The sequence below is a fragment of the Dermacentor variabilis genome, chromosome 4 (genome assembly GCF_050947875.1).
Source record: "Dermacentor variabilis isolate Ectoservices chromosome 4, ASM5094787v1, whole genome shotgun sequence".
NCBI lineage: Eukaryota > Metazoa > Arthropoda > Arachnida > Ixodida > Ixodidae > Dermacentor > Dermacentor variabilis.
The window spans coordinates 236,655,115-236,670,447 of record NC_134571.1 but is presented as its reverse complement, the minus strand read 5'-3'; the positions used below and the strand labels follow the sequence as shown (position 1 = coordinate 236,670,447).

The following is a 15,333-nucleotide window of genomic DNA, read 5'->3' as shown; positions in this document are numbered from 1 at the left end:
CGAACTGCTCCAGTGAAACTACAATGCTACCACATAGTCAAGCGTTCGACGAAAACTCGTCTGGCGAAGAAACATAATGGTGCCAAAAAACGTGCACTCGCCAAGAATGAAAGAAAAATAAAGAACAGACGTTTCGGGCCCCGTACGGGTCCCTTGATCACAATGAAGAGATAAACATGGGCGCGCGGCTATTTATAAGTGAGGTGGTGCAGCGTGAGGGTGTATATCTCGGGGAATATTACCCCACGTCCTGCCTATCGTGCATCTTGTTGATTGGATGTAAAATGATTCTAAAAGCAAACGGGCAGATAAGTGTTTCTCTTTTGAGATGATGCTGCCCGTTTGCTTTTAGAATGATTTTGCATTCACTTCATTTTACAAGTTCTGAAACTTGCCACCTACCATGAAGTTGAAGTGTTGTCGCTCGCCATTATTACACAGGTCCCTGATTCTGCGGAACCCGCAGGGGCGTCTGCGTCAGTACGCGTTTGGTGTGTTGCGACACCACGTACCCGAGCACACGAGGGTTGGACCCTCCCGCGTGTAGCCGTGCGTGGCTTAGCCGTGTCTGGGGAAAAGGGGATCCTGGGGGTTGAGCCGATGCCGGCTGTTTAGACCTTTAAGGCCCCCTGGCGGAGGCAACACACCTCTTTGGCATCTGCTTCACATAGACGGCACCTCCAGACTGACCCAACTGGAGGAAATCAACAGTCGCCTTCCCTGTCCCCCTCTTCAATCTTTTCCTTTCTCTCTCTCTGGTTCTTCTTTCCTGTCTTATCACTTTTCCTCAGTTCCATATTCTGGGCAGCAAGGGTTAACCTGGTGTAATTATCTAATCTTGGGTATTTTATATTAGGTTATAGCGGCGATGCATGGCTGGCATCTTCAGGTATTCTTCCAACCTTGTAGCGTCCCCATGTTGGGCTCGATGGTGGGTGGCCACCATCGCCGCCGAAATTTCCAGCACTATATGGCAAGCGACTTTCCACCATTACCTGATCGCTCCCTCAAGAGGGCGCGCACCGATGAAACTTTCACGTTTTTCATGAAACCAAAGCAATCTTTTCCCAAGTACCACGTTGTACACGGTCAGCACGATACCAAAACAGTCAGAATTATTTCAGCTTTTGCTGTAGCAAAATTATTCACGGAAGCAATTGGTCTAGGCTATAAAGTAACGAAGATGGGAAGTGGCGATCTTCTCGAACTCAACTTTGCGACAAAGCACAATATGACAAACTCTCGAAAATTGCAGCATTTGGAGAAATTCCAGTCTCAGTGGGCCCACACAGATCAATGAACACAGTGCGGGGGGTCGTCTCGGAAGAGGACCTTCTCGAAGTGAGTGAAAGCGAACTACTTGAAGGATGGCAAGACCAGAACGTAGTGAAAGTACAAAGGATAACATTGAGGCGAGACGACAAGCAAATACCTACTCAACACATAAGCATTACTTTTGGAACCTGCAGCCTACCTGAAACACTAGAAACTGGTTACTGTAAGCTTTGCGGCAGGTCGTATATCCCAAATCCGCGTCGATGCTTCAAGTGTGAGCGCTTTAGGCATGGGTCGCAGAGCTGCAGAGGACGTGCTACTTGTGCTAAGTGTAGTTCTTCTGAACATGCTTCTGTGTACTTAAGAAAACCACTGTGCGAACTGTGATGATCACCCCGCCTACTCGCGATCGTGCCCCTTGTGGAAAAAAAAGGAACAAATCATAGAACTGAAAGTAAAACTCAATCTATCTGTTCCCATGGCACGTAAGCATTTCTCACTCCACAACCAGTCAAGTCCCCCCTTCACCGATGTGGCGCGCCAGGGGGCAGCACTACATCATTCGGCGGCCGTCCAAGTCACACGGAGTGTGACTGTGGTCACGCCATTAACCCCCCCCCCCCCGGCTGGAACAGCCAGCGCTGTTCCGGCCCCCGCAAAGGAGAACCAGCAGACCATTGGGCCTGTTGGACCCAGGGCCACTGCCCGTAGAGATCGGCCCAACACTCCCACGAAAGTGCCCGCCGCACGGGCAGTATCCACTGCCTCAGACGAGGTGATGGATACCAGCACAACTCTGGCGTCTCAGATGCCCAAGGTATAGCGCAGCTCTCTCAAGCACGCCACGAAGAAAGAAAAATCCAGTATCCAGGGGCCTGGAAAGGTCTCGGGAGCTAATCTAATCTATATCTCTAGACACACAACACAAAACACATATAATATGGGCACACAGATTTTAAATAGGAATGTCAGGGGTTTACTCCACAACCTAGACGACTTTTACATAAGTACACTCCAAAGGTGCTGTGTGGCCAAGAAGCACATCCTAAACCTTCACAAACAACTTTCTCCGGCAGTATGCCATTTTCCGAAAAGACCGCAACGAGGCCCTTGCCTCGTCGGGCGGTGTGGCAATAATAGAAGATAAGAGTGTTGCTTGCTAGCAATTGCAGCTTAAAATGCCCCTAGAGGCAGTTTCAGTCAGAGCAGTGCTTTTTAGTAAGCTGCTGACAAGTGCATCTTTATACATTCCTCCCAACTGTCAACTTTCCAAAAGTGAATTTGAAAGCTTTATTGTGCAACTACCGGAACTCTACATTGCCGTTGGAGACCTAAATGCTCATCATACCTTGTGGGAGGACTCTCGATGTAATGCCAGAGGGTGTCTGATTGAAAACTTCCTCTTAAGTACAGGTGCATGTTTGCTAAATATGAAGGAGCCAACTTATTACAGAGCCGCAAACAAGACATTTTCATCTATACATTTAACCATTGTTTCAGGTACAGTCGTGCCGTACTTGGAGTGGAAAGTACATAAGAATCCATACGGGAGTGATCATTCCCCGATTGTTTTAAAATTAAGGAAACGGGACGAATTTTCTCCACATGCACCTCAGTGGAAAGCTGACTCAGCGAACTGGCAGCGATACAGAGGGCTGACATATATGACCTGGGATGATAATCGTGGGCTTAATATTGACGATGCAGTGTCAGATTTAACCGCATTCATTGTCTACGTAGCGTCAATGTGTATCCTGCAAACAAATGCATCGCTTATTAAACGACGTGTTCCCTGGTGGAACGATGACTGTAAGGAAGCGCGAAAGAAACGCAATAAGCCTTGGAATCAGCTCCGTGACTTTCCAACTACCGAAAACCTTATCAGCTTTAAAAAAATAAATCAGAAGGTAGAAGGATGCGCCGCCGTGCCAAAAGGGACAGTTGGGAAATATACATTTCCGGCATCAATTCTTATACAGGGTAAACAAAATAAAAGACTACGAAACTCATCCTCTACCATTAGTAAACACACAAGCAGATACTCTTGAGGACCAGGCTTTACAGAGATACATTCCTAAAATACTAGCAACAAGCAGAGCAGCTGACTCTGGGTCAGAAAGGCATCTCCAATGAAGTATACAATCTTCCATTTAGAATGGCCGAGTTCCAGGCCTCACTGAACTGTTGAAACAAGTCCGCTCCAGGAAGTGACAGAATAATGTATGAGGTGATCAGACACTTGCACCCTGAAACCCAAAAAACACTACTGTCACTCTTCAATTCCATGTTCTCGGCCAGCTACATTCCTTCCGTCTGGAAAGAAGCAATGATAATCCCTATTCTCAAAGAGCGCAAGCACCCTTCCTCACCCAACAGTTATAGGCCTATATCTCTGACAAGTTGTCTATGCAAACTATTTGAGAAAATGATTAACCGTCGCCTCATCCATTTTCTTGAAAGCAACAAGATACTTGATCCCTTACAGTGCAGTTTTAGGGAGGGTAGATCCACAATTGATCGCCTTGTCCGCATTGAGACAAATATCCATGATGCCTTTGTCCACAAACAGTTTTTTTCTCGTCAGTATTTTTAGATAGGGAGAAGGCATACGACACAACCTGGTGCTTTGGAATCCTCCGTGATCTGTCTGAAATGGGAGCTTGAGGTAACTTGCTGAACGTGATTCAGTTACCTCTCCAATCACATGTTCCGGGTTAGAGTTGGTAACGTTCTGTCTCGTCCATTTGCGCAAGAGGCTTGATTGGCAGATTAAATTTTCTACGATCGTCAACTGTGTTCGCCACTATCGCTGTTCTTTGAGTGCTGCTTGCTTTTGAGGGCACAGGTTCACCCAATAAAACGCTAGTTTCATCAGTCGCAGTTTTGCTGCCTTATTCACGATCACTACTATGTGACAATATGAACTCGTAAAAATAGCAAACTATTATACATGACTTCAGTCACAGAGGTACTCGATGTAGACAAGAACTTTGGGGGGGAGGAGTGTTATGATCGTAGATGGAGCTGCACAGGCAGTCCCACCAGGAGGCATGTGGTTGACCCACTTATATCAGGTGGCGTGATAGTTTGGTTTTGCCAGCCCATGAGGCAGGCTTCTTTTTAAGAAACATATGAACTCGTAACAATAGCAAACTATTATGCATGACTTTCAGTCATGCATAATACATGCATTTCAGACATTCATGCTATACATGCAATTCAGGCATGTATTTATTGGCCTCCCTGCATGCAGAGCATTCAAACTACCGTATCTTTTGTGAAGCAAGGCCTTGTCCTTTTTTGTGCCATGGCTATTTATAAATCAGTCTCTTTTCTTTCAGCATGATGCCTTTGTGCGTTCCCCATCGTCACGAGGTGTCCAGATGTTCCTACAGTGGTTTGTAGAAACACAGGCATTTGAACAGTTCCTTCATGAGCGAACACAGCGCTTACGGCAGCTAGCAAAAACACCCCATCACCACCTGTTGCCAAAAGGTACCTCATACCATTTACTCTCTGTCTCATTAAGCTTTACTATGATGAAGCTTGGTTTTATTAGAACATAGTGTTGGGTGAATTGGTACGGACGCACTTTCTTGTGCTTGCACAATACGCAATGAAGGGTACTGGAGCACATGAACAGAGGCACTGACTCACCACAATTTTATTTTACTTCAAGGAAATTAAATTATCAGGGAGAATCATGAACGAATTAAAAAAAGTCAGAAATACAGGAAGCAACAAGTGCATTTCCGCTTGTGCAGATCAAAGGTGACAAATGTGGGTCAGTAAAAGCAAGCCAGGTGTTGTAAAGAAGTCAAGTTCTTTGTCGAATAGTGCTAGTGACAGGTGGCTAACAAGGATGCATTTTTTAATACAAAAGACTTGTTACTTTACATGTGAGTTAATTTATCTGAGTGAACAATACCAGTGTGTCATGAAGATAGCTTGACAACTGAGCAAGAAGAATAAAGACAATTGAAGGGCTCAATTTCTCTTTGCTCACAAGAATACAAAGAAACAAACAAGGAAACCAGGGAAGCCAAGGCTTAAAAAACGTACTGTTACGATGGGGTTCGTTTATTTAAAGATTAATTGATGAAAAGAGAAGAAAGGTTGCTGTACTGACACTGAGCCGCTCCGAAGACAAGTGCACTTCGTCGTCCTCCGCTTCCCTCCTTGCTGTTGCTAGACCGCTGGGTGAGTAACTGTTATGGGCACTTGGAGTCACGTGGATGAAAGCACTTCAAATGGGCAACGTGAACAAGCTGCGTTTTCTTAGAACGGTAGCCACGATACAAGCAATAGAATAGGTCGCATCACTTGGGTGATCGGTGATGATAAAAGGACCCATGTAACGAGCCAGACATTTCTGGCACAGGCAGCACTTGCGAAGTGGTGTCGAAAGCCATACTATGTTCTCTTTGTTGTACAACACAGTCTTATATTGTGAATTATAGCTTATCTTACAGTGGTCCTGGGACGCCAGCATATGAACCTGAACTATGCGTTGTGCTCCCTCAGCACACCAGAGAGTGGGCCAGAAAAGAGTCGGCATGTGCCACCTTGAATTTCATGGTATTAAGCCGGTACAGAATGAAAACTTGCTCCTTGAAATAAATAAGCTTAGTGTCCTAAACAAGTGGCCGCAGGTTCTGGAAAGTGATGTAGTGGCCACCCACCACCTCCCTTTCAAGGCAGGTAAGACACCCGACGTAATCTGTCATTTTGCCAACTAGGCTATCAGGGATAAATGGTGGCAAAGCAGGAAATGGTGGCAAAGCAGGAAAAACTGTCTTAGAAAGACAGAAAGTTGAGCTAGCTGTTAAGGATTCATTATGCAAAAAAGAGGGGTTCATTATGCAAGAAAAGTCTTCTGTCTTTGTTGTGTCTTCTTTCTTTTTTTCGCCTCAGTGCTCACTTTAGTTGACAGTCGGCGTTCGTGTTGTCCACTTCTCTACTCTTGTGTCCTGTCTGCACACCTCACCTCTTTTTTTTTGCATAATAAAAACTGTCCAGTAAAAATGACAATGTTTTTGTCGGAGAACTTAACTAAAAGCACATGCGCCTTGTTCGAAACGAAGCGCTGGGCCAAAACAAGCAACTGCAAGTATGTATGGCACAACAACAAGGTTCTGGTGCAGAAGACGGATGAGGCAAATGCGGTAGTCATTTCCAACTCTAGTGACCACGATAAACTGTGTAAGACAATCAGCTAAACTGAAACAATAATAATATGCCTTACGTATTACTGCACACTTTTACTTGTCATTTAGAAGCAACATTTCTCAAGGCATTAAATTGTTTTCACCTAAATACCCTCTCTTTTTTCAACGAAAAAAATGACCTGCAACAACTCATTGAACAAACGAAAGAATCATTTTACGTTATTAGGCTGACAGACACATGGTTTACTAATGTTAATGTTTTCCAGCTTCCATTATACACTTTCTATCGGAATCGGCCAACCGGTCGTGGTGGTGGGTTGTGCATATCTTAACTAGAAAACCATTATAGTGGGAAAAAAACTCAGGACTATGAGTTATTGACTAAAATTTCATAACACAGTGTTTTCTGTTTGCTGTCACCCTCCACATGGTTCAGTTTCTTGAGTACTTGGAAACCTTTCTAGCGTTCACTAATAGCAGCAAATTGGACATAATTTTTGATGGGGACATCAACATTAACATGATGAAAAATGATTCACCAAAACTCATGCTTGAAACGCTATTAAAATACAATGCATGCTTGAATACTATCACCAACCAGAGTGACCAAGAATATGTAATCTCTAATGGATGTATTCATAACAAATATAAGTCCAGATTCACTTAAAGGTGGCGTATTCATGTCAGATTTGAGTGACCATATGTCAATATTATTATGTTTCAAGGGTCATCTACAGAATAAGGAATAATAATCTACACACTTTATTCAACCAATAACTGAACAAAATCTTTCCATGTTTCGTACCAAAATCCTGCATACATCCTGGGATACTGTATTCGAATCTAAAGATGAAAATGATGCTTATGAAGTATTTTTAGCCTCTTAAAAACAACATAAGATGCTTGTTTTCTGTTGAAGTGTGCTAAACAAAAAAATGAAATACATAAGTCCTAGATTTCTCCTGAGCTATCTGCTCGAATATGCAAACAGAATGCTTTATACGCTGAATTCATAAAGGCCAAAGATCGAGAACATTTCTGCTGTTTAAAAAAATTCGGAATCATTTAAACAAAGATATAAAAATGGCAAGGCGCGAGCATTGTTTCAATACCTTTAATTCTTTGAATTCATGTTTGGTTGTTACATGGAAAAACCTGCAGTCTCCGTTAAGTTACAATGTTCCTGCTGAAAAGATACATAGCTTGAAAATAAATGGCATTGAGATAAAGCACAAATCACTTGCAGATGCTTTTAACAAACATTTTATTAATATTGGAGCTAACAGCATGCCGATCATTGATCTTGAGTACATTTCTCATAATTCCAGTTCTATATTTCTTTTTCCAGTACATGAAGGGGAAATAGGCGGAACTGTCAAAAATGATCAACAAGGCGAAAATAAGTTATATTCGAAATTATAACGTGATAAAGACTGAAGAAGCCGTCAAAAATGGACGCAGCCAGAAATCAGTGAGAAGGAAACTTGGCATAGGGCAAACCAAGATGTATGCACTGAAAGATAACCAGGGTAATATCATCAGCAATCACAAAGGTATAGTAAAAGCAGCAGAAGAATTCTATACTGACCTGTACGGTACCCAGAGGAGTCAAGATACCTCCATTAGAAACAGTAATGAACAGGATACAGAAACTCCTCCTAAAGCTAGCGATGAGGTCAGAAGAGCCTTTCAAGATATTAAACGAGGAAGAGTGGCAGGAGAAGATGAACGAACAGTCGATTTAATCAAAGATGGAGGAGACATACTGCTTAGAAAACTGGCGGCTCTATTCTATTGACTGGAAGGGTCCCAGAAAACTGGAAGAATGCAAACATTATGCTAAACAAAAAAATGGTAGACGTTAAAGAATTGAAAAATTATAGGCCCGTTAGCTTACTCCCAGTATTATATAAAATATTCACCAAAATTATCTCCAATAGAACAAGGGCAAACTGGACTTTAGTCAACCAAGAGAACAGGCTGGCTTCATGAAGGGATACTCTACAATAGATCACATCCATGTCATTAATCAGGTTATGGAGAAATCCGCAGAGAATAATAAGCCTCTCTATGTGGCTTTCATAGATTACGAAAAGGCATTTCGTTCAGTAGAGATACCAACAGTCATATCGGCATTACGTAATCAAACAGCACAATGCTTGCGTAAATACCTTGGAAAATATCTACAGAGGTTCTACAGCTGCCTTAATTCTACACAGGAAAAGCAGGAAGATACCTATAAAGGAGGCTATAAATGCTATTCACCGTGTGCTTGGAAGAAGTATTCAAGCTATTAAACTGGGAAGGCTTAAGAGTAAAGATCAACAGCGAATATCTCAACAACCTTCAGTTTACTGATGACACTGTTCTATTCAGCAACAATGCAGACGAGTTGCAAGAAATGATTAAAGATCTTAACAGAGGAGTTTAAGAGTGGTGTTGAAGATTAATATGCGGAATACAAAGATAATGATAAATAGCCGGGCAAAGGAACAAGAGTTCAGGATCACCAGTCGGCCTGTAGAGTCTGTGAAGGAGTATGTTTACCTAGGTCAATTAATCACAGGGAATCCTGATCATCAGAAGGAAATTCACAGAAGAATAAAAATGGGTTGGATCGCATACCGCAGGGATTGCCAGCTCCGGACTGGAAGCTTACCATTATCATTGAAAAGGAAAGTGTACAATCAGTGCATTTTACCAGTGATGACATATGGAACAAGGACTTGGGGACTGACAAAGAAGCTTGAGAACAAGTTAGGGACCCCGCAAAGAGCGATGGAACAAAGAATGCTAGGCATAACGTCAAGAGACAGAAAGAGAGTGGTTTCGACCAGAGAGCAAACAGTTATAGCCAATATTCTTATTAACATTGAGAAAAGAAATGGAGCTGGGCAGGTCATGTAATGCGCAGGTTAGATAACCGTTGGACCATTAGGGTTACAATGGGTACCAAGAGAAGGGAAACGCAGTGAAGGACGGCAGAAGACTAGCTGGAGCGATGAAATTGGGAAATTCGCAGGTGCTAGTTGGAATCGGTTGGCGCAGAACAGGGGTAATTGGAGATCGCAGGGAGAGGTCTTCGTCCTGCAGTGGACATAAAGTAGGCTGCTGATGATGATGAAGGGGAAATAACTACCACATTTATTCGAATCTATAGGCCTATAGTTTTTTTTCAAATAATCATATTCCAAACTGTAGGGTCGGCTTAGGTTCGAGTATTTAAAAAAAACGTGCCAGTTTTTCAATGAAACTGCTAAATATGGTGCATAGTTAGCGTCATCTAGAAAAGTCAGTATCGCAGCCGCTACTAGACGTGCCAGTAGCCAACCGTACACAAGCGAGGTCGCCATATTGACCTGTGTCATGTTGTTCGTATCGGTGTCGCGGCGTGGTTTCATCGTGATGGCACTAAGCAAGAGATGCCACTACAGTGCTACTTTCAAGCGAAAAGTTGTGATAGCCGCAGAGGCATCGTTGAACCTTCAAGCCGGGCGGGACTTTGGCGTCGACGAGAAAAGCGTCCGTCGTTGGAGGGGACAACGACAGCAGCTTTTTGCGTGCACCGCAACCAGGATAGCATTTAGCGGACCAAAGAAAGGCCGTCACCACGAACTGGAGACAGTTTTGGCCGACTTTGTTTGGACGCAGAGAGCAGCTGCCCTTCCAGTGACAACAGAAGTGGTCCAAGCGAAAGCTAGGGAACTTTCGAGGGAGCGAGGCCTAATGCCAAAGGATTTCAAAGCCAGCCGGGACTGGCTTGAGAAATTCATGAAGCACTTTGAATTCATGAAGTGCCTCTGACTTCGCACTTTAATCACCCAGAAGCTGCCAAGCGATTTCGAAAAACTTTTCAGTGCTATGTGCTGCGAAAAAGAGAAGCTGCAGGCTGCAACCTTGGGCAAATCGGCAACGCCGACCAGACGGCTGTGTATCTTTATATGCCAGTGGCGTACACCGTGAATGAAAAGGGTGCCAAGGAGGTGAAGGTACGCTCTGCGGGCTACGAAAAGCAGCGCGCAACTCTGATGCTGTGCTGCACAGCTGATGGACATAAAGTCCCTCCTTATATGATATTTAAAAGCAAGACACTGCGTGCTCGAGAAACTTTCCCAGGAAATGTCATTGTGCGGGCAAATGAGAACGGCTGGATGACGGGTGCAATGGTGGAAGAGTGGGCTAAGATTGTGTGGCGATGGCGTCCAGGAGTCCTTTTGACAAAGAACTCGCTCCTTGCCGTCGACTCTTACCATGGGCACTTGACCGACAGTGTGAAGGCTGCGCTCGCCCAAGCGAACACGGACCTCGCTGTCATACAGGGTGGCATGACGGGCCAGTTGCAGCCACTTGATGTCTGCATCAACAAACCTTTCAAGGATCATCTGCGGAAATATTACACGGACTAGTTGACTGAAGAAGACCACATGCTAATGGCAACGGGCCGCATCAAACGTGCATCGCTATCGCAGCTGGTGGGCTGAGTAGCTGCAGCGTGGGACGACATCGCAGGTACATTGATCGTGCGTGCCTTTAAAATGTGCAGCATATCTAATGCGCTTGACGGTACCGAAGATAGTGCACTGTTTGAAGATGACAGTGACAAGGAACGCAGCAACAAGTCTCGCAGCGACGACGACGTTGAATGAGCTCTGCATATTCAGATTCAATAAATGCTGTTTGCATTTTGTGAACGCTGTCCTAGCTTTTTTTGTTTGGCCTACATTCAAGGTAATGTTGTTGTTTCTATATATTTTTTGTGGGCTTCGGACTTTAGAGGGTTGGCATAGAATCGGGGTCGGCCTAGATTCGAGTAAATACGGTAATACAGTTCTCAGTCTAAAGAACAGCAGTTCCATCAAACAAGTGCGAAAACTGACAAAACAGTTCCGGATCAAGGCCTTGTGGCGCTTGTGTAATGTGGGTGCATTGCAATGACATACCGTTGATGTGCAGTCGCAGTGCTTCGATGGCGTCGACGCCAAGGATGTGAGTGGCGTCGTTGATGACGTAAAAAGTATGTCGGCGTGTGGACCCTGAAAGACGACTGGCGCTCTCAAACACCCCTCTGTGCTTATCCTGCGCCTAGAAAAATTGTAAAGTGACGCTCATGTCGGCTGCATGGAAAGGCATTTCAACGTTGAATACGTGACGGTGGACATAATTGAGACAGCAGAGCCTTTATCTACGAGGAAACATATAGGCACATCTGGCACGAGGACTTGGATGTGTATTCCTGCTTTGATCGGCAGCGTGAGAAGCAAGACGTTGAAATTGCTGGCTCTACTGCAGGTATCGACTTCGCGAACCGCGAGGGCCCCCTCATTTGGCATGCCGCTCTTCCAGACACGCTGAAGATGTCCTCGTTTGCCGCATTTTCCGAATATTTTATTCTGTGCCTTGCATTTCTTGTAAGTTGCAAGATGCTGCGAAGACCCACAACGAAAACAAGACTTGTGCTGCTGCAATAGCGTAATCAGGATTCTGTACGGCATGGAATTTGACGTTTTTCCACCTTTTGAATGCTCACAGCCGATGACTGCAGCTCAAACGAGTAGGTTGTAGCTTCTTCACTATTGTTCGCAATAGCCAGCGCACGTTCAAGAGTAAGCGAAGTGCCTTCTAGAAGTAGGCATCCCCGAAAAACATGGTTTCTCGTTTTCGCTACAAGTTGGTCGCGAATGAAATCGTCAACTTGCTCACCGAAGTTGCAACTCAATGCCAGCTCGCGCAACGCAATGCGAACGCTGCTGCGGTCTCCCCAGGCAGTTGGATGCGCTGTCCGAACCTATGTTGCTCCACGACGACCTTCGTTTTAGAAGTGAAGTAAGCGTCCAACGTAGCCACTGCTGCATCGTACTCGTGCCGCCTTTATCCTTTTCCTCTGCATGCGGCGTCGACAGTTTCTTCTCCGCCAATGTGTAGTACAAGCGTTGGCCTTCAGTACAGAAGTAGTGCAGTAGCAAAGCTTTACGATGCGCAGGCGGGTGGGCGTCGCTCCCCAATGCCAGGATATAATTCTTGAAAAGGCGGTGCCACTGCATCCAAGGAATGGCGGGCTTCCCGGGCATCGGCAGGAACTCGAGCAGTTGATGCAGGCTCATTGCTTCTGCTTTCGGTCACTTCACTCCTCGTTCCCAACTGTTGTATCCGCCGTCGTGCCCTGCCCGACTATGCTGCAGGTGCTGAAGAGTGCCAAGATTGAGCCCGAGCTCTACTAGAAACCCGAGTACAGCTGCCTAGTGAGACCATCGCGATCTTCACGGAGGAGATGAGCCGTCTATGCCGCCGCGCCGACCCAGAAATGTCTGAGGAGAAGAATGTCCGCCTGCTCATGCATGGTGTGAAGGAAGAACTTTTCACCGGAATGATATGAAGCCCACCGAAGACTGTCGACAAGTTTCTTCGTGAGGCCACCAGCATCGAGAAGACACTTGAAATACGGAACCGGCAATTCAACCGCCTCATGAACTCTACAAACTACACTGGAGTTATATCACTGGCCACCGACGAACTGCACGAGGCTATTGGAGTGGTCGTACGGGAAGAGCTGCAGAAATTGTACCCAAGGTTGCAGCCTCAAGTAGCCTCAATCGCCAAAATCGTCAAAGAAGAGGTTCAGTGATCGCTTGAAGTTCCTGTGGTGCAACCACAATTCCGCAGCCCCAGCCGGAAACACTACCTACGCTGCCTTCACCCGCCATCAAGGTCACCCTCCGTGACCACGCCAGGGCAATTCCGTCGTCCACCGCCACCGCCGCCAGCACGCCCACTCATCGCCCAGCGCAGCCACACGAGGAAGACTGACATATGGCGCGCCCCCAATCTCCGCCTGCTCTGCTACCCTTACGGCGAAGCCAGCCATGTGTACCGCCAATGCCTATACCGCGACTTGGGACTGCGAGGGTTCGCCATCAACACACCACGATCTCGGGAAGGTGAACGCCCTCGTGATATCGCCGACCACCTCGCCACTACTCAGTGGAGCCCTCGCCGATCGTTCCGTTCGCCGTCACCAGGCCGCTACCGGTCACTGCAGCGCCGTCCATACACTGGTCCAGCCCACGGCCAGAATCTGCACAGCAAGAGTTACCGTACATGACCAGACTTACACTGCGACCTTCGTTATTCTCCAAGTCTGCTTGCATGACATAATTCTTGGCATGGACTTTCTGAATCAACATGTCGCAGTCATTCACCTAAAGTCGAAGTTGATAACGATGTCCGCAGACCAACTGATACCAGTGAAGAGGACTTCCAGTCAGCGTGCCTTGAGTGTACTTGAAAACCAAGACAGCATCCCGCCTCCCTTCGGCGTTGTCATTTCTGTCGGCAGCGAAACACCCGCAGACGTAGAAGGCGTCATCGAGGCAGACCAATGTCTACTGTTCAACCATGAAATTTGCGTCGCAAGAGGGATCGCTCGACTGCATAGAGGGAAAGCGAAAGTGATGCTGACAAACTTCAGCTAGAAGTTCAAGCACATCAAGAAGAGCATGATGATCGCATACATCGAGGATGTTATGAAAACCAGCAATGCGTTTGTGCTCTCAAATTGTGCCGCATTTGCCCTATGACCGTAGTTCTCGAACCAGACTTCGACCTAAATCCAAGTCTCCCCCTGAGTCTACAGCAACAACTCAGGAGCCCTCTCCGATGATACAAAGACTGCTTATCGACGTCATCGAGGATTAGAAACACGCCAGTTGCGAAGAATCGCGTAATAACCGAAGAGTGTACCCGACCACTCTGCCAGAGCCCTTATCGAGTTTCGACGCGAGAACGTGAAGCTATTAAAAAAAAGTCAATGAAATGCTGCACGGTGACATCATTCAGCCATATAAAAGCCAGTGGGCATCTCCTGTAGCATTGGTGAAAAAAAGGACGGAACCCTATGTTTCTGTGTCGATTATCGTCGGCTGAACACGATCACAAAGAAGGACGTATACCCCCTCACACGGATGGACGACGCGTTAGATCGGCTCTGCAATGCTAAATATTTCTCGTCAATGGACCTCAAGTCTGGCTACTCGCACATAAAAGTCGACGAGAGAGATTGCGAAATGACCACCATTATGACGCTAGACGGCCTCTTTGAGTTCAAGGTTATGCGATTTGGACTGTGCTCGGCGCCTGCAACGTTCCAGCACGTGATGGGCATGGTTTTAGCAGGATTGAGATGGCAGACATGTCTTGTTTACTTGGATGACATCTTCATCTGCGCCGGAAATTTTGACGATCACCGTAGGCGGCTTATGACAGTACTGGAGACCATCTAGTCATCGGGGCTCATTCTGAAGCCAGAAAAGTGCCGCTTCACCTACCATGAGCTGTTCCTAGGCCACGTCATCAGCAAATTTGGAATCAGCCCCGAACCGCAGAAGACAGCTGCCATCGCAAAGTTCCTGCCGCCCATCAACAAAAAGGCAGTGCGTAGATTCCTTGGCATGTGTGCCTACTATAGGCGCTTTGTCAGGAACTTTTCACGAAACGCTGAGCCGCTAACACATCTAATTTAATGTGATGTCGAGTTCAAGTGGGTAACGCTGCAGGCTGACACATTTCAAGAACTCAAATGGCGCATGCAGTCGGAATAATTATGTAGGGTGCTACCATGTGCAATATGTGAATGATCGGCAAAAAACCTGGAGCATCATTTGCAGTGATGATAATGATAGCTTCATTCACATATTGATAGCCGTAATGGTGGTGACCTTTCACATATTGTGCATGGTAGTACCCTATATATTTATTCATTCATGGCTTCATGAGTAAACTGTTGTAAGTCAGCGCTGTGAGGGTGTCGCTGTTTCTCGTGTCCCTGTCCTTTTTGCACTGTGTCATTTTTCTAATGAACCCCTAACAAGTCCAAGCTTCCACGCTAAGTCGCTTC

General features: G+C 45.8%; 1 protein-coding gene across 10 annotated transcripts in view; it reads left to right on the top strand.

Moving 5' to 3' along the window:
* Positions 1-15,333, top strand: part of LOC142580219 (DENN domain-containing protein 2D-like) — a 674,834-nt gene that overhangs the window by 562,340 nt on the left and 97,161 nt on the right. For 6 of the 10 annotated variants that reach the window (XM_075691126.1, XM_075691125.1, XM_075691120.1 and 3 more), the window contains one exon: positions 4,602-4,770. The exons of 3 other annotated variants lie outside the window; for them this stretch is intronic. In XM_075691126.1, the coding sequence (XP_075547241.1) occupies positions 4,602-4,770 (169 nt within the window). The remainder of the gene's footprint in view (positions 1-4,601; positions 4,771-15,333) is intronic. One more of the 10 variants, XM_075691121.1, reaches the window with a different exon arrangement.